This window comes from Oncorhynchus keta, chromosome 1, assembly GCF_023373465.1.
Source record: "Oncorhynchus keta strain PuntledgeMale-10-30-2019 chromosome 1, Oket_V2, whole genome shotgun sequence".
Taxonomy (NCBI): Eukaryota; Metazoa; Chordata; class Actinopteri; order Salmoniformes; family Salmonidae; genus Oncorhynchus; species Oncorhynchus keta.
The window spans coordinates 86918419-86938891 of NC_068421.1; the positions used below are offsets into that span (position 1 = coordinate 86918419).

Here is a 20473-nt window from a genome sequence, read left to right on the forward strand (position 1 = left end):
TGCAAATAGTTGTAGTTCAAAAGGGAAAATAAATAAAGAGAAAGATATAGGTTGTATTTAGAATGGTGTTTGTGCTCCACTTGTTACCCTTTTCTCATGGCAACCTTTCTCTCTCTCTCTCTCTCCATATTTACACTATACAGTCTAGAAGTATTTGAATTACCCCTTCTATCACTTCATTTTCCCTAGTTCATTTCCTCTGTTACTTACTTAATGACAGTGTGTGGTGTGTCCCTCCACTAATCAGACCCTGGCTGTTTTGTAGGGTTCTGTCAACAGACAGCTGTCTAGAAGATGCCCAGGCTCTCCTTTCCTTCATCCATTCCAGTGAGGTTAGTATTTCTAACTCCTAGTAACCTCTGTCCGGTGGTCACACCTCATCTGAGATCATTCATGTTTCATTTTTCCAGCTCCCAGTTTTTTGGCAGGGTGAATGAAGGTTTGTCATCCACATGGACATTGTAGGATTAATTCATTCTAAATGTTAATAGGATTGCAATGTTACATCACATGTATTGCCCAGCTGATTGGGCTCAATCTTAATACTGTAAGTGACTTGTGCTTTAGATTGCTGCCATGGAGCCCAGGTTCACTGCCAAAGACCTGTTGGACTGTCTCTCACAGCACGAGTACAGGTGGGTGGAGAAAAACATACACAACTACACTCACATACGCACAATTGGCTTTGTCACACCAATGCACCTGGGAGAGTGGAGAATGACCTCCCACAATAACACCAATGCACCTGGGAGAGTGGAGAATGACCTCCCACAATAACACCAATACACCTGGGAGAGTGGAGAATGACCTCTCACAATAACACCAATGCACCTGGGAGAGTGGAGAATGACCTCCCACAATAACACCAATACACCTGGGAGAGTGGAGAATGACCTCTCACAATAGCACCAATACACCTGGGAGAGTGGAGAATGACCTCCCACAATAACACCAATACACCTGGGAGAGTGGAGAATGACCTCCCACAATAACACCAATACACCTGGGAGAGTGGAGAATGACCTCCCACAATAACACCAATACACCTGGGAGAGTGGAGAATGACCTCCCACAATAACACCAATACACCTGGGGGAGTGGAGAATGACCTCCCAGTGAGGATAAATGTTCTAGTTAACAGGATATCCAGCGAGTAACCAGGGTGGTCTAGTCCAGTTGTTCCCAACCTTTTTTGGTTACTGTACCACAAACTGAATTTTGCTCTGCTCGGAGTACCCCTGAAGTACTCCCTCGTGTGCATTTTACCAGTCTTCTCAAGTACCCCGTTTAGCTAGGCCTTGGACCCCTGTTTGGGAACCACTGGTCTAGCCCACTCATGTGTAGTAAGTGTCTTTGATGATAGCATGCCTAGGCAGGTCTCTGACATGTAGTGTATTCAGAAAGTATTCAGACCCCTTGACTTTTTACACATTTTGTTACGTTATAGCCCTATTCTAAAATGGATTACATTGTTTTTTTTTCTCATTAATCCAAACACAATACCCCATAATTACTGCCAAAGCACCTTTGGCAGTAATTACAGCCTCGAGTCTTCTTGGGGATGACTCTACAAGCTTGACAGACCTGTATTTGGGGAGTTTCTCCCATTCTTCTCTGCAGATCCTCTCAAGCTCTGTCAGGTTGGATGGGGAGTGTCGCTGCACAGCTATTTTCAGGTCTCTCCAGAGATGTTCAAGTCCGGGTTCTGGCTGGGCCACTCACGGACATTCAGAGACTTGTCCCGAAGCCACTCCTGCGTTGTCTTGGCTGTGTACTTAGGGTCGTTGTTCTGTTGGAAGGTGAACCCTCGCACCAGTCTGAGGTCCTGAGCGCTCTGGAGCAGGTTTTCATTAAGGATTTCTCTGTACTTTGCTCCGTTCATCTTTCCCTCGATCCTGACTAGTCTCCCAGTCCCTGCCACTGAAAAACATCCCCACAGCATGATGCTGCCACCACCATGCTTCACCATAGGGATGGTGCCAGCATTCCTCCAGACGTGACGCTTGGCATTCAGGCCAAGTAGTTCAATCTTGGCTTCATCAGACCAGAGAATCGTGCTCCTCATGGTCTGTGAGTCCTTTTTTAGGGGCCTTTTGGCAAACTCCATGTGGCTGTCAGGTCACAGTTGTAAATGAGAACTACTTCTCAACTAGCTTAACTGGTTAAATAAAGGTGAAATAAAAAAAAACGGCTAACTTTTACAGGGGAGTGGATTCCGTCTGGCCACTCTACCATTAAGGTAAAGTGGCCAGTGCTGCACAGATGGTTGTCCTTCTGGAAGGTTCTCCCATCTCCACAGAGGAACTCTGGAGCTCTGTCAGAGGGACCATAGGGTTCTGGTCACCTCCATGACCAAGGCCCTTTTCCCCCAATTGCTCAGTTTGACCTAGTGGCCAGCTCTAGGAAGAGTCTTGGTGGTTCCAAACTTCTTCCATTTAAGAATGATGGATGTTCTTGGGACATTCAATGCTGCAGAAATATTTTGGTACCCTTCCCCAGATCTGTGCCTCGACACAATCCTGTCTCGGCGCTCTAAGGATAATTCCTTCAACCCCATGACTTGGTTTTTGCTCTGACACACTGTCAACTGTGGGACCTTATATAGACAGGTGTGTGCCTTTCCAAATCATGTCCAATCAATTGAAATTTCCACAGGTGGACTTCAATCAAGTTGTAGAAACATCTCAAGGATGATCAATGGAAACAGGATGCACCCGAGCTCAATTTCGAGTCTCATAGCAAAGGGTCTGAATACTTATGTACATAAGGTATTTATTTTTTATAAATTGGCAAAACAATTCTACAAACCTGTTTTTGCTTTGCCATATATAGGGTATTGTGTGTAGATTGATGAGGATAAAAAAAACGATTGAATCAATTTTAGAATAAGGCTGTAACGTAACAAAAATGTGTCAAGGGGTCTGAATACTTTCCGAATGCAATTTAGAAATAAGAATGAATTGAATGGGCAACCCTGAAAATTGACTGGTGAACTCCCAATTGCTTTCCATGGTATTTTGGAATGTTCTGTCAACTGATGCTGGGTTGCCATGGTAATGTAGAATGTTCATTCAAATGCGTGAGCCACATCAGTTAGCTTCAATGTATTTTTTGAAATGTCAGTTGAGTTGACTCAACAAATCACATCACAGATTGAAAGGCTCGCTTCCTGCTTTAACTTCCTGGCATGGGTACACCCAAAATGGCTGCCAGTCTACCCATTATGTCGTAGTCATTTTTAGTCATAATTTTTTTCGATGGTAGCTGAAGCATGGGGCTAGGAGTCTAGTTTCACCTCATTGTGACATCACAATCACCTCCCTCCCAGTGGAACTATCACAACCCTGATTGCCATGCCAGCCATTCTAGTCGCCGTGCCAGCGACTCTTTTTCTGAAATTCTTAGCCATAATCCCATTTTACAGTCCTATCTCTGATGATCTACCCAGGAAAGAGCAACAACAACAAAAAGCACATTAATATATATGTAGCCTTAGAAATAAGGTTCATGAAATCAATAACTTGCTAACATCAGATAACAACATTAATAAATTAGCCATTTCTGAGACTCATTTAGATAATTCCTTTGATACAGCAGTAGCAATACAAGGATATAACATCTACAGTCGTATGAAAAAGTTTGGGCACCCCTCTGAGGCTGCATAATAATTTACTCTGTCGTCACAGAAAATGATCACAGTGGCATGCCATTTATTTTCTAATAAAAGCTGAGTACTGGGGTATTGTCCAGACAAAGATTTTTAATGTAGCAAAATTAAGTTGAATGAAATGAAATCAGATGTGAAAAATAGGCTATGCAAAAATGTGGGCACCCTTGTCATTCTGTTGATTTGAATACTTTTAACTACTTAGCACTGATTAATTGGAACACACAATTGGTTTGGTGAGCTCATTAAGCCTTGAACTTCATAGACAAGTGCATCCAATCATGAGAAAAGGTATTTAAGGCCAATTGCAAGTTGTTGTTCTCTTTGACTCGCCTCTGAAGAGTGGCAACATGGGGGCCTCAAAACAACTCTCAAATGACCTGAAAACAAAGTCTGTTCAACATTATGGTTTAGAGGAAGGCTACAAAAAGCTATCGCAGAGATTTAAGCTGTCAGGAAGACCACAGGCACAGTTGTTGTTAAGGCTAGAAGTGGCAGGCCAAGTAAAATATCGGAAAGGTGGTGAGAACGGTCAAAAACAGCCCACAGACCACCTCCAAAGACCTACAACATCATCTTGCTGCAGATGGTGTCACTGTGCATCATTCAACAATTCAGCGCACTTTGCACAAGGAGAAGCTGTATGGGAGAGTGATGCGGAAGAAGCCTTTTCTGCACACACGCCACAAACAGAGTCGCTTACGGTTTGCAAACGCACATTTGGACAAGCCAGCTTCATTTTGGAATAAGATGCTGGGGACTGATGAAACAAAGATTGAGTTATTTGGTCATAACAAGGGACGTTATGCATGGCGGCAAAAGAACACAGCGTTCCAAAAAAAACATTTGCTACCGACAGTAACATTTGGTGGGGGTTCCATCATGCTGTGGGGCTGTGTGGCCAGTGCCGGTACTGGGAATCTTGTTAAAGTTGAGGGTCGCATGGATTCCACTCAATATCAGCAGATTCTTGGGAATAATGTTGAAGAATCAATCACAAAGTTGAAGTTACGCCGGGGCTGGATATTTCAACAAGACAACGACCCAAAACACTGCTCAAAATCTACCCAGGCATTTATGCAGAGGAACAAGTACAATGTTCTGGAATGGCCATCCCAGTCCCCTGACCTGAATATCATTGAGAATCTGTGGGATGATTTGAAGCGGGCTGTCCATGCTCAGCAACCATCAAACCTAACTGAACTGGAGATGTTTTGTAAGGAGCAATGGTCCAAAATACCTTAATCCAGAGTCCAGACAGACACTTATTAGAGGCTATGGGAAGTGTCTAGAGGCTGTTATTTTAGCAAAAGGAAGCTCTACTAAATATTGATGTAATTTTTCTATTGGGATGCCCAAATTTATGCACCTGTCTAATTTTGTTTTGATGCATATTGCACATTTTCTGTTAATCCAATAAACCTCATTTCACTACTGAAATATTACGGTGTCCATAAATTATTTGATAGATCAGAATGAAATTGCTGATCCAAACACCCAATTATTTATAAATGGAAATTGTCAGGGGTGCCCAAACTTTTTCATACGACTGTACAAAAGAGACAGGGATGCTTATGGGGGAGGTGTTGCTTTAATCTGAGCCTAGAGGAAAGTGTTTGTCCTCAGACCTGGATGGAAGCCAAAAGTCATTCCGCTACCCAAGAATGGCAAAGCGGCATTTACTTGTTAGTGACGCACGGGTTGACTCATAACCCGTAGTCCTCACGGTTATATCCGCAGGGTGGACAGTTTTAGGGTCATTTTAAATGTTGTGTGGCTGAAGGGCGGTTGGGTTACGGGCGGGTTGAATAAACAGAAACAATAGATTAAAAGATCAATAAATGTACAGTACCAGTCAGTTACTAGTTACTATTTTCTACATTGTAGAATAATAGTGAAGACATCAACTATGATATAACACATATGGAATCATGTAGTAACCAAAAACGTGTTATCTAATATATTTTAGATTCCTCAAAATAGTGACTCTTGGCCTTGATGACAGCTTTGCACACTCTTGGCATTCTCTCAACCAGCTTCACCTGGTTTGTTTTTCCAACAGTCGTAAAGGAGTTCCCACGTATGCTGATCACTTGTTGGCTGCTTTTCCTTCACTCTGTGGTCCAACTCATCCCAAACCATCTCAATTGGGTTGAGGTCGGGTGATTGTGGAGGCCAGGTCAACTGATGCAGCACTCCATCACTCTCCTTCTTGGTCACATAGCTCTTACACAGCCTGGAGGTGTGTTGGGTCAACTGACCTGCCTAGTTAAATAAAGGTAAAATAAAATAAGCGTAAACCAGATGGGATGATGTATCTCTGCAGAATTCTGTGGTAGCCATGCTGGTTAAGAGTGCCTTGAATTCTAAATAAATCAGACAGTGTCACCAGCAAAGCACCATCACACCACCTCCTCCATGCTTCACAGTGGGAACCACACCTCCTCCTCCATGCTTCACAGTGGGAACCACACATGCGGAGATCATCCGTTCACAGACAAGGCGTTTGGAACCAAACATTTCTTCATGCGCAGTATCTAACAAGTGGACTCATCAGACCAAACAACAGATTTCCTCTTGTCTAATGTCCATTGCTTGTGTTTCTTGGCTTGTGTTTCTTGGCCCAAGCAAGTCTCTTCTTCTTATTAGGCCTTAAGGCCTGAGTCACGCAGTCTCTTCTGAACAGTTGATGTTGAGATGTATCAGTTACTTGAACTCTGAAGTATTTATTTGGGGTGAAATTTCTGAGGCTGTAATGAACTTATTCTCTGCAGCGGAGGTCACTCTGGGTCTTCCTTTCCTGTGGCGGTCCTCATGAGAGCCAGTTTCATCAAAGAGCTTGAGGGTTTTTGGAACTGCACTTGAAGACATTTTCAAAGTTCTTTATAAAGTAATGAAGGCCTGTTGTTTCTCTTTGTTAGACTGAGTTAGGATCACCACTTTATTTTAATAATGTGAAATGTCAGAATAATAGTAGAGTGATTTATTTCAGCTTTTATTTCTTTCATCACATTCCCAGTGGGTCAGAAGTTTACATACACTCATTTGGTAGCATTGCTTTTAAATAGTTTAACTTGGGTCAAACGTTTTGCGTAGCCTTCCACAAGCTTCCCACAATAAGTTGGGTGAATTTTGGCCCATTCCTCCTGACAGAGCTGGTGTATCTGAGTCAGGTTTGTAGGCCTCTTTGTTCGCACACGCTTTTTCAGTTCTGCCCACACATTTTCTATAGGATTGAGCTCAGGGCTTTGTGATGGCAACTCCAATATCTTGACTTTGTTGTCCTTAAGCTATTTTGCCACAAATTTGGAAGTATGCTTGGGGTCATTGTCCATTTGGAAGACCCATTTGCGACCAAGCTTTATCTTCCTGACTGATGTCTTGAGATGTTGCTTCAATATCGCCACATAATGTTCCTTCCTCATGCCATCTATTTTGTGAAGTGCACCAGTTCCTCCTGCAGCGAAGCACCCCCACAACATGATGCTGCCACCCCCGTGCTTAACAGTTCGGATGGTGTTCTTCGGCTTGCAATCCTCCCCCTTTTTCCTCCAAACATAATGATGGTCATTATGGCCAAACGGTTCTATTTTTGTTTCATCAGACCAGAGGACATTTCTCCAGAAAGTACGTACTTCCTCATGTGCAGTTGCAAATCTTAATCTGGCTTTTTTATGGCGGTTTTTGAGAAGTGGCTTCTTTCTTGCTGAGCGGCCTTTCAGGTTATGTCAATATAGGACTCGTTTTACTGTGGATATAGATACTTTTGTACCCGTTTCCTCCAGAATCTTCACAAGGTCATTTGCTGTTGTTCTGGGATTGATTTGCACTTTTTGCACCAAAGTACGTTCATCTCTAGGAGACAGAACGTGTCTCCTTCCTGAGCGGTATGACAGCTGTGTGGTCCCATTGCGTACTATTGTTTGTACAGATGAACGTGGTACCTTCTTCAAGTGTTTGGAAATTGCTCCCAAGGATGAACCAGACTTGTGGAGGTCTACAATGTTTTTTCTGAGGTCTTGGCTGATTTCTTTTGATTTTGTTATGATGTCAAGCAAAGAGGCACTGAGTTTGAAGGTAGGCCTTGAAATACATCCACAGGTACATCTCCAATTGACTCAAATTGTGTCAATTAGCCTATCAGAAGCTTCTAAAGCCATGACATAATTTTCTGGAATTTTCCAAGCTGTTTAACGGCACGTGTATGTCTGTAAACAATTTTTGGCAAAATTACTTGTCATGCACACAAGAATGTCCTAACCGACTTGCATTTTTTAAACATTTTATAAAATTGATCTGTTATTTTACCAGATAAGTTCTCATTTACAGCAACGACCTGGGGAATAGTTACAGGGGAGAAGAGGGGGATGAATGAGCCAATTGTAAACTGGGGATTATTAGGTGATCGTGATGGTTTGAGGGCCAGATTAGGAATTTAGCCAGGACATCAGGGTTATCACCCCTACTCTTACGATAAGTGCCATGGGATCTTTAATGACCTCAGAGAGTCAGAGCACCCGTTTAACGTCCCATCCGAAAGACCGCACCCTACACAGGGCAGTGTCCCCAATCTCTGCCCTGGGGCATTTGGATCTTTTTTTTAGACCAGAGGAAAGAGTGCCTCCTCCTGGCCCTCCAACACCACATCCAGCAGCGTCTATTCTCCCATCCAGGGACTGACCAGGACCAACCCTGCTTAGCTTCAGAAGCAAGCCAGCAGTGGTATGCAGGGTGGTATAGTTTGTTAACAAGAAATTTGTGGAGTGGTTGAAAAATTAGTTTTAATGACGCCAACCTAAGTGTATGTTAACTTCCCACTTCAACTCTATGTACATGTAGGTAGAGTTAAAGTGACTAATGACTATGCATAGATTATAAACAGTGAGTAGCAGCAGCGTACAAGAGAGGTCTGGGTAGCCCTTTTGATTAGCTGTTCAGGAGTCCAAAAAAATCACTCTTTATTTTAAAAGCTGCAAAGGGAGGGTTGAAAATAAAGAGAAGGGCCAGGAAAGTAATGATTGGAAAGATCTGTTGAAGTGGTAAAAGAGGATGATAGCAGTGTTATGTGTGATGATTGCGAGGAGCTATACAATTTCGACAGTCACAAGACGGGACTTCGAATAGGCCTATGGCATGTCAAGGGAACTGTAGCCTACTGTTTAGAAGGGTTCAATGGAAACTGAAATCTGGACACTGATGGCAGGCCTTAATAATAACTCCTGCAGAATTAAGAATTTCTTGCAGTAAAATGATTCACCAAATGTAGGCAACATTTGGACTTGAGAACAGGAGTGGAGGAATATGATTTCTGTATTTCTGTATTTTGAGAGAATGCAATGTTCAGTTAGATACCATCTGTAGAGGTGCTGTCTTCGTCATAAAAATTGATAGTATTTCAACCACATAAAATATGCATTGAAGCCAAACTGAAATCTTAACAAAAACATGTTGGGTCATTTTCACAGTTTTCTTTTTCCTAACAACCGGTCAAACTGATGTCGTTTGGACATTTTCTTTGGTGTTGAGTTATTGTATTTTTCCCCCGAGTCCCGAAACATCTTTGCTCTGTGGAAGATGACAGAGAATTTTACTGATGTCAAATAGATTAAAGCATTCTATTACTATTCTGTCGAGTAAGGGTTCATTCAATCTTCTAGGGCAGCATCTTATGACATCTAATTTATAGACAAGTGGACTAAGAAATAGCCTACCAAAATGTTGGCAATTATAAGCAGATATGTATCTAAATCAAGCAACAAAAAAATATATCTATTTGCTGGTTAGGGTTGAGTGCGGGCCTCAGATTTTCATTTTTATCACATATAATCATGCGGATGGGTTATTATCAATTTCAGGTGGGTGAACAAACAGCTGATCCGCGCACCACTATTACTTGAATCTAACAGCCAATCTATCAGCTTGCTGCTGGGGAAAAAACGTGTTTGACTAAATACAATGCTAACAACAGTCATTCATCATGCTTATAGAGGAGAGCACTCAACATGTACTGCATTGTCAGAAATTATAGATAATTGGTTGAAAGAAATTGATAACATTGTGGGAGCTGTACTGTCAGTGCAGCCTTTGATATTGTTGACCATAACCTATTGTTGAAAAAACGTATGTGTTATGGTTTTTTAACCTCTGCCGTATCGTGGATTCAGAGCCATCTATTTAATAGAACAGAGGGTTTTCTTTTAATGGAAGCTTCTCTGTTAAACATGTAAAGTGTGGTGTACAGCAGGGCAGCTCTCTTGGTCCTCTACTCTTCTCTATTTTTACCAATGACCTTTCCACTGGCATTAGACAAAGCCTGTGTGTCCATGTATGCTGATGATTCAAGCCTTTATGCATCAGCAACCACAGCTAGTGAAGTCACTGCAACCCTAAACAAACAAAGAGTTGCAGTTAGTTTTAGAATGGGTAGTCAGTAATAAGCTGGTCCTAAACATTTCTAAAACTAAGAGTATTGTATTTGGTACAAATCATTCCCTAAATTCTAGACCTCAGCTGAATATGGTAATAAATAGTGTGGCTGTTGAACACGTTGATGAGACTAAATTACTTGGTGTTACCTTAGATTGTAAACTCTCATGGTCAAAACATATAGATTCAATGGTTGTAAAGATGAGGAGAGGTCTGTCTGTGATAAATAAATGCTCTGCATTTTTGACACCACACTCCACAATGCAAGTCCTACAGGCTCTAGTTTTATCTTGATTATTGTCCGGTCATATGGTCAAGTGCTGCAAAGAAGGGACTAGTTAAGCTGCAGCTTGTACCGAACAGAGCGACACATTTTGCTCTTCATTGTAGTCAGAGGGCTAATATCAATACTAGATTGACTAAATCCCTTTTTATTTTATTTTTGATGTGTTGGAAACTCAATTGATTACATAGTCAACTTACACACCGTACTGACACACACACTTACCCGTCCAGACATGCCACCAGGGGTCTTTTCACAGTCCCCAGGTCCAGAACAAATTCAAGGAAATGTACAGTATTATACAGAGCCATGATTGCATGGAACTCCCTTCCATCTCATATATAGCAAGTGAAAAGCAAACCTGGTTTTAAAAACCAAAATAAAGCACCTCTCCCCCATGTGACCTACTTTTTGTGTGAATTCACTGACATGTAACTGATAGATACATTTAACAACATTATCAGGTATTGTGTGTAAGGTATTTTGTTTGTAATGTATTTTTTGTTATGTGTCAGACCCCAATAAGACTAGCTGTCGCCATTGGTGTCTGCTAATGGGGACTGTGCACTTGAACAGTCAAATACGTTATCAAACGTTTTTGTGTCATACTCGATAACTTTAAATGCATTATCCACGTGTGGTTGTATTATGTAAATAAATCTATAAGGTTATTGCTTATTCAATAGGAAATATGACTTTGTATTGGATTTGCAGATTCTTGGTCTTTTTTTAGAGGCATCACCATATTGGTTAGAATAGAGAAGGTGATTTGCATGCAAATCTGGTCATGCATATACACTATATATACGTAAATATGTGGATTTGGCTATTTCAGCCACACCCATTGCTGACAGGTGTGTAAAATCCAGCACACAGCCATGCAATCTCCACAGACAAACATTGGCAGTGGAATGGCCTTAGTGAAGAGCTCAGTTACTTTCAACGTGGCATCGTTATAGGATTCGACCTTTCCAACAACTCAGTTTGTCCAAATTTCTGCCCTTCTATAGCTTCCCCGGTCAACTGTAAGTGCTGTTGTTGTGTGGTGTAAACATTTTAGAAGCAACAACGGCTCAGCCGCGAAGTGGTAGACCACACAAGCTCACAGAACGGGACCGCCGAGTGCTGAAGTGTGTTGCGTGTAAAAAATTGTCTCTCCTCGGTTGTAACACTCACTACCGAGTTGTAATTGCCTCTGGAAGCAACGTCAGCTAAATAACTGTTTGTCAGGAGCTTCATGACATGGGTTTCCATGGCTGAGCAGCCGCACACAAGCCTAAGATCACCATGTGCAATGCCAAGCGTCGGTTGGAGTGGTGTAAAGCTCACCGCCATTGGACTCTGGAGCAATGAAAACAATTTATCTGGAGTGATGAATCACACTTCACCATCTGGCAGTTCGATGGACGAATCTGCCTTTGGTGGATGCCAGGACAACGCTACCTGCCCCAATTCATAGTGCCGACTGTAAAGTTTGGTGGAGGAGGTCTGGGACTGTTTTTCATGGTCCGGGCTAGGTCCCTAAGGGAGAAGGGAAATCCTAGAGATACAGCATACTAGATGATTCTGTGCTTCCAACTTTATGGAAGGCCCTTTCCTATTTCAGCATGACAATGCCCCCGTGCACAAAGCAAGGTCCATACAGAAATGCTTTGTCGAGATCGGTGTGGAAGAACTTGACTGGCCTGCACAGCGGCCTGACCTCAACAACATTGAACACTTTTGGGATGAATTGGAACGCCGACTTCGAGCCATGCCTAATCGCGCCAACATCAGTGCCCGACTCTCTAATGTATTGTATTGTATTGTATTGTTGTGTGTAGTAGGCCAGTGACAAAGAAATGTAATTCAATTTTAAAATCAGCCTGTAACAACCAAATGTGGAAAAAGTCAAAGGGTGTGACTACTTTCTGAAGGCGCTGTCTGTATGAAAAAACAGCTCTCCGGGAAGTCGGTCATCAACCTCCCTGACATATCAGCCTGTCGGTCACCTTTCCATACACACAGTCTATCTTGTTATACATATGTTACACACAAACTCACACTCTGTCCAATGTCCACTCCACACGCATTCATTTGGTCTTCAGAGCCTTGTCTACACACACGTCAGTCATGGGGAAAGGTGTGTGTGTGGTTGTCATGGCCCAGTAGGGCTTGTCATCGTGCTGTAGGGTCAGTGGCTTTACTCACACAGAGGGGAGTGCCGTCTAGCAGGGGATTAGGTGACGTCACACGCCTGACTAGACCTTCAACCACTGCCCTTCATCTCACCCTGTACACTGTCCACACACAGTTAGCATTTATTGTGTGCGTTTGCCTCTGTGTTTGTGTGTGTCTGTGTGCCTCTGTGTGTTTTCCGGCATAGAGTTTAACCTGTCTCTCTGTTCTCTTACATAATTAATTCCCTCAGACACAACCTTAAACACTGCCGTCTTATCACAGTCAGTCACCGGCCACCGCTGGCTACATGGAGGTTATGTCATCAACACACGTTAGAGATCAACAGCTCAGTCAGTCACACAGACAGAAACACCGGAGAGTGTGATGCGGTGTGTTGTGTGTGTTGCCCAGCCAGACAACCTTCAGCTGAGGGTGAGCTGTCAGAATTCAGAGGGGAAAATAACCACTTCCGAGTCAAGAGTTCTACCATCCTTTGTAAGGCAATTCAGTTCCATTCCGTTTGTTTTATAAGTGACCTTTTTAGAGGGCATTTGTGTACATTGTAAATGAGTATGGTGCAGTTTCTTATTAACATATGAACCAGTAGTACTTGTACTCAATTCCAAAGCAAAGGTTATTTTCCCACCTGCTGAATGGAAAAAGAACTCCTTTCTGAACTTCTCCTGTATTTGAAAGGTTATGACACGGTTTCCATAATAACCAGTAGGGGTTGTGAACAGAGCACTCAAAGAAGAGGAAATTATTCCTGAATCACCACTAAATCATTATTATACTGCCTCATTACATTGACATAAATGATGCTATTATTATTAATAGATTTCTGCCGTGTTCCTGTTCTGCTGATGATTACAGTTGGAGTCGGACCATTTGTTTGATTAAAACTAAAAACATGGGTGCTTGGCTAATTCATTTCCACAGAAGACTTAAATATACCTCTGAAACATTACAGGGTTCACACAAAGTTCTTGAGGTGCTTAAAGTACTTGAATTTGGCACTCTGAAATGCAAGTACTGGAATTAAAATGAGAGGAGCACAGATAATGATCAAATATGTTTATGAAAAATATTAGAAAAATGTGTCAATTGTGACATGCCTTTCATGCCTAGTAATCCAGCTGAGGTGGTCTTTCTCACGATAAAAATAGATGTTGTTTAACACTTTTTACTGTGTATTCTTCAAACATCTCCACTCCGTACCTCCATATATCCCTGAGAGACACAGAGACAGAGATGGAGAGGTGTTTCAGACGAACTGAAGCGTGAATCCACATCTGATGTGACAGGCAGCCCAGTGCCACGTGGGAGAAGCTTAGAAAGGAGGGCAGAGCCATCGGTCCGTACTGAAACCTGCCATCTCTCTACGGTTACATAAACACCACAGCACAGAGGAGGGGGCAGATTCCTCTCTTTCTTTCCCTGTTATGTAACGTCCCGATGGGAACAAAGAGAGAGGAGGAAACGAACCAGCAACAAGCGTCCTCAGTGTCTCTAATGGGAGACGACATAGAGGGCCACTTTGTGTGCATGTGCACATGGATTCCATTGGTCCTGCAGTTAGAGACGTGCTGTGTACACGTCAGACCAATACTCTCATTTGAAGAGAACAACATCACAATAAGACACTGAGCTGGTCAAATGCTGACAAAACCGCAATTGTGAAATGATGTAACCCCATGGAGAACAGCCATGTGTTTTTGGTTCACATTGTGGTGTTCTAAATGTTCTCAGTATGTGTCGGCGCGCGCTCGCTCAGCCATCTAAAGAGGGCATAGTCTCCTGTTGTGTTCTACCGTGCCTTGGGGCAGGAGTCACTGGACTACTCCATTGTGTTCTACCGTGCCTTGGGGCAGGAGTCACTGGACTACTCCATTGTGTTCTACCGTGCCTTGGGGCAGGTAGTCACTGGACTACTCCATTAATTTCACAGGAAGGGACACATTCTGGATAGTGGCATTGCTCTCTTTCTCCCTCTCACTCTGTCTCTCTCTCTCCTATTCTCTCTCTCTCCTATTCTCTCTCTCTCTCTTTCCTCTCTCACTTTCTCTCTCTTTCTCCCTCTCTCTCTCTCTCTCTTCCCTCTCCTCTCTCTCTCTCTCTCTCTCTCTCTCTCTCTCTCTCTCTCTTTCCTCTCTCTCTCTTTCTCTCTCTCTCTCTCTCCTTCCTCTCTCTCTTTCTCCCTCTCACTCTATCTCTCGCTCGCTCTCTCTCTCTCTCTCTCTCTCTCTCAATTCAATTCAAGGGGCTTTATTGGCATGGGAAACATGTGTTAACATTGCCAAAGCAAGTGAGGTAGACAACATACAAAGTGAATATATAAAGTGAAAAACAACAAAAATTAACAGTAAACATTACACATACAGAAGTTTAAAAACAGTAAAGACATTACAAATGTCATATTATATATATATATACAATGTACAAATAGTTAAAGGACACAAGATAAAATGAATAAGCATAAATATGGGTTGTATTTACAATGGTGTTTGTTCTTCACTGGTTGCCCTTTTCTCGTGGCAACAGGTCACAAATCTTGCTGCTGTGATGGCACACTGTGGAATTTCACCCAAAAGATATGGGAGTTTTTCAAAATTGGATTTGTTTTCGAATTCTCCTCTATTCTCTCTCTCTGGCTACTCTATTCCCCCTGTGTCCTTCAATTCAATTCAAAGGGCTTTATTGGCATGGGAAAATGTTTACATTGCCAAAGCAAGTGAAGTAGATAATAAACAAAAGTGAAATAAACAACAACAAAATGAACAGTACACATTACACTCACAAAAGTGCCAAAGGAATAAAGACATTTCAAATGTCATTTGGCTATACACAGGGTTGTAACGATGTGCAAATAGTTCAAGTACAAAAGGGGAAATAAATAAATATAAATATGGGTTGTATTTACAATGGTGTTTGTTCTTCACTCGTTTCCCTTTTCTTGTGGCAACTGGTCACAAATCTTGCTGCTGTGATGGCACACTGTGGTATTTCACCCACTAGATATTTCACCCACTAGATATGGGAGTTTATCAAAAATTGATTTGTTTTCAAATTCTTTGTGGGTCTGTGTAATCTGAGGGAAATATGTGTCTCTAATATGGTCATACATTGGGCAGGAGGTTAGGAAGTGCAGCTCAGTTTCCACCTCACTTTGTGGGCAGTGTGCACATAGCCTGTCTTCTCTTGAGAGCCAGGTCTGCCTACGGCGGCCTTTCTCAATAGCAAGGCTATGCTCACTGAGTCTGTACATAGTCAAAGCTTTCCTTAAGTTTGGGTCAGTCACAGTGGTCAGGTATTCTGCCACTGTGTACTCTCTGTTTAGGGCCAAATAGCATTCCAGTTGGCTCATTTTTTTTTGTTAATTCTTTCCAATGTGTCAAGTAATTATCTTTTTGTTTTCTCATGATTTGGTTGTGTCTAATTGTGTTGCTGTCCAGGGGCTCTGTGGGGTCTGTTTGTGAACAAAGCCCCAGGACCAGCTTGCTTATGGGACAATTCTCCAGGTTAATCTCTCTGTAGGTGATGGCTTTGTTATGGAAGGTTTGGGAATCGCTTCCTTTTAGGTGGTTGTAGAATTCAACATCTTTTTCCTGGATTTTTATAATTAGCGGGTATCAGCCTAATTCTGCTCTGCGTGCATTTTTTGGTGTTTTACGTTGTACACTGAGGATATTTTTGCAGAATTCTGCATGCAGAGTCTCAATCTGGTGTTTGTCCCATTTTGTGAATTCTTGGTTGGTGAGCAGACCCCAGACCTCACAACCATAATGGGTTCTATAACTGATTCAACAATTTTTTAGCTAGATCCTAAGTGGTATGTTGAATTTTCTTTCCTTTGATGGTGTAGAAGGCCCTTCTTGCCTTGTCTGTCAGATCATTCTCAGCCGAGGTATGTATAGTTGTTGTGTTCTCCAGGGCAACGGTGTCTAGATGGAATTTGTATTTGTGGTCCGGGCAACTGGACCTTTTTTGGAACATCATTATTTTTGTCTTACTGAGATTCACTTAAGGGGCCCAGGTCTGACAGAATCTGTGCAGAAGCTCTATGTGCTGCTGTAGGCCCTCCTTGGTGGGTGCTGCTGTAGGCCCACCTTGGTGGGTGCTGCTGTAGGCCCTCCTTGGTGGGTGCTGCTGTAGGCCCTCCTTGGTGGGTGCTGCTGTAGGCCCACCTTGGTGGGTGCTGCTGTAGGCCCTCCTTGGTGGGTGCTGCTGTAGGCCCACCTTGGTGGGTGCTGCTGTAGGCCCTCCTTGGTGGGTGCTGCTGTAGGCCCTCCTTGGTGGGTGCTGCTGTAGGCCCTCCTTGGTGGGTGCTGCTGTAGGCCCTCCTTGGTGGGTGCTGCTGTAGGCCCTCCTTGGTGGGTGCTGCTGTATGCCCTCCTTGGTGGGTGCTGCTGTAGGCCCTCCTTGGTGGGTGCTGCTGTAGGCCCTCCTTGGTGGGTGCTGCTGTATGCCCTCCTTGGTTGGGGACAGAAGCACCAGATCATCAGCAAACAGTAGACATTTAACTTCAGATTCTAGTAGGTTGAGGCCGGGTGCTGCAGACTTCCAGTGTCATCGCCAATTAGTTGATATGTATGTTGAAGAGGGTGGGGCTCAAGCTGCATCCCTGTATCACCCCACGGCCCTGTGGAAAGAAATGTGTGTGTTTTTTGCCAATTTTAACCTCACATTTGTTGTTTGTGTACATGGATTTTATAATGTTGAAAGGTTTTCCTCCAAAACCACTTTCAATCTATTTGTATAGCAGACCCTCATGCCAAATTGAGTCAAAAGCTTTTTCGAAATCAACAAAGCAGGAGAAGACTTGGCTTTGTTTTCTAGTCTCTCTCTCCTCTATTCTCTTCTATTCTCTCTCTCTCTTCTATTCACTCTCTCTCTCTCTCTCCTATTCCATCTCTCTCGCTTCTATTACCTCTCTCTCTCTTCTATTCCCCCTCTCTCTCTTCTATTCACTCTCTCTCTCTCTCTCCTATTCCATCTCTCTCTCTTCTAATTCCCTCTCTCTCTCTTCTATTCCCCCTCTCTCTCTTCTATTCACTCTCTCTCTCTCTCCTATTCCATCTCTCTCTCTTCTATTCCCTCTCTCTCTCTTCTATTCCCCCTCTCTCTCTTCTATTCACTCTCTCTCTCTCTCTCTCCTATTCCATCTCTCTCTCTTCTATTCCCTCTCTCTCTCTTCTATTCCCCCTCTCTCTCTTCTATTCACTCTCTCTCTCTCTCTCCTATTCCATCTCTCTCTCTCTCTCCTATTCCATCTCTCTCTCTTCTATTCCCTCTCTCTCTCCTATTCCATCTCCCTCTCCTATTCCATCTCCCTCTCTTCTATTCCCTCTCTCTTCTATTCCCTCTCTCTCTTCTATTCTCTCTCTCTCTCTCTCTCTCTCTCTCTCTCTCTCTCTCTCTCTCTCTCTCTCTCTCTCTCTCTCTCTCTCTCTCTCTCTCTCTCTCTCTCTCTCTCTCTCTCTCTCTCTCTCTCTCTCTCACTCACTTTTCTATTCTATTCTATTCCTCTCTCTCTCTCTCTCTTTTCTATTCTCTCTCTCTTCTCTCCCTTGGTCTTTCTTTCCCTTTCTTTCTTTTCCTCTTTCTTTGTCTGACCTGTGTGTGTTTTGGATCAGGCCTGTGTTTGTGTGTTCTAGTTCTGACCTGTGTGTGTTTTGGATCAGGCCTGTGTTTGTGTGTTCTAGTTCTGACCTGTGTGTGTTTTGGATCAGGCCTGTGTTTGTGTGTTCTAGTTCTGACCTGTGTGTGTTTTGGATCAGGCCTGTGTTTGTGTGTTCTAGTTCTGACCTGTGTGTGTTTTGGATCAGGCCTGTGTTTGTGTGTTCTAGTTCTGACCTGTGTGTGTTTTGGATCAGGCCTGTGTTTGTGTGTTCTAGTTCTGACCTGTGTGTGTTTTGGATCAGGCCTGTGTTTGTGTGTTCTAGTTCTGACCTGTGTGTGTTTTGGATCAGGCCTGTGTTTGTGTGTTCTAGTTCTGACCTGTGTGTGTTTTGGATCAGGCCTGTGTTTGTGTGTTCTAGTTCTGACCTGTGTGTGTTTTGGATCAGGCCTGTGTTTGTGTGTTCTAGTTCTGACCTGTGTGTGTTTTGGATCAGGCCTGTGTTTGTGTGTTCTAGTTCTGACCTGTGTGTGTTTTGCATCAGGCCTGTGTTTGTGTGTTCTAGTTCTGACCTGTGTGTGTTTTGGATCAGGCCTGTGTTTGTGTGTTCTAGTTCTGACCTGTGTGTGTTTTGGATCAGGCCTGTGTTTGTGTGTTCTAGTTCTGACCTGTGTGTGTTTTGGATCAGGCCTGTGTTTGTGTGTTCTAGTTCTGACCTGTGTGTGTTTTGGATCAGGCCTGTGTTTGTGTGTTCTAGTTCTGACCTGTGTGTGTTTTGCATCAGGCCTGTGTTTGTGTGTTCCAGTTCTAACGTGTGTGTGTGTGTGTGTGTGTGTGTGTGTGTGTGTGTGTGTGTGTGTGTGTGTGTGTGTGTGTGTGTGTGTGTGTTCACAGGGAGAAGCTGTGTGTGGGGGGGACCCAGTTGGCAGAGCTGAACATCAGTCTAGAGCGCTGCGCTGAGGCCACGTCCCGGCAGGTCACACCAAGCACCTGGCCCTGATTGGACCACAACCAGGAAGTTTGGACTAAAACATCCTACCAGAGGCCTCAAATTGCATCATATAACAACTCAACAACTTTACTTGAAGCCACTGTTTTCATATGGAGCTGACCTATTTCATTCAGCACCTTTTCTGACTTAATTTAGTTTCTTGTGTGTGGATGTTGGTGTAGAGCAGTGGTCAGTGGATAAAGCCTTGTGTTCCTATTTTCTTTATTTATGGGCTGCTTCCCAAATGCCCAATAGGGCTCTGGTCTAAAGTAGTGCACTATATAAGGAAAAGGGCTCTGGTCTAAAGTAGTGCACTATATAAGGAAAAGGGCTCTGGTCTAAAGTAGTGCACTATATAAGGAAAAGGGCTCTGGTCTAAAGTAGTGCACTATATAAGGAAAAGGGCTCTGGTCTAAAGTAGTGCACTATATAAGGAAAAGGGCTCTGGTCTAAAGTAGTGCACTATATAAGGAAAAGGGCTCTGGTCTAAAGTAGTGCACTATATAAGGAAAAGGGCTCTGGTCTAAAGTAGTGCACTATATAAGGAAAAGGGCTCTGGTCTAAAGTAGTGTACTATATAGGAAAAGGGCTCTGGTCTAAAATAGTGTACTATATAAGGAAAAGGGCTCTGGTCTAAAGTAGTGCACTATATAAGGAAAATGGCTCTGGTCTAAAGTAGTGCACTATATAAGGAAAAGGGCTCTGGTCTAAAGTAGTGCACTATATAAGGAAAAGGGCTCTGGTCTAAAGTAGTGCACTATATAAGGAAAAGGGCTCTGGTCTAAAGTAGTGCACTATATAAGGAAAAGGGCTCTGGTCTAAAGTAGTGCACTATATAAGGAAAAGGGCTCTGGTCTAAAGTAGTGCACTATATAAGGAAAAGGGCTCTGGTCTAAAGTAGTGCACTATATAAGGAAAAGGGCTCTGGTCTAAAGTAGTGCACTATATAAGGAAAAGGGCTCTGGTCTAAAGTAGTGCACTATATAAGGAAAAGGGCTCTGGTCTAAAGTAGTGTACTATATAGGGAAAAGGGCTCTGGTCTAAAATAGTGTACTATATAAGGAAAAGGGCTCTGGTCTAAAGTAGTGCACTATATAAGGAAAAGGGCTCTGGTCTAAAGTAGTGCACTATATAAGGAAAAGGGCTCTGGTCTAAAGTAGTGCACTATATAAGGAAAAGGGCTCTGGTCTAAAGTAGTGCACTATATAAGGAAAAGGGCTCTGGTCTAAAGTAGTGCACTATATAAGGAAAAGGGCTCTGGTCTAAAGTAGTGCACTATATAAGGAAAAGGGCTCTGGTCTAAAGTAGTGCACTATATAAGGAAAAGGG

The 20473-nt window shown here is 43.0% G+C and overlaps 1 protein-coding gene across 1 annotated transcript in view; it reads left to right on the forward strand.

The window, feature by feature from the left end:
* swt1 (SWT1 RNA endoribonuclease homolog) overlaps window positions 1-19719 on the forward strand; it is a 33093-nt gene extending 13374 nt beyond the window's left edge. Inside the window, exons 13-15 of the mRNA XM_052463762.1 lie at window positions 266-332; window positions 568-635; window positions 19048-19719. Of these exons, the coding sequence (XP_052319722.1) occupies window positions 266-332; window positions 568-635; window positions 19048-19153 (241 nt within the window). The 3' untranslated portion in view covers window positions 19154-19719. The remainder of the gene's footprint in view (window positions 1-265; window positions 333-567; window positions 636-19047) is intronic.
* Window positions 19720-20473: the final 754 nt, after the last annotated feature.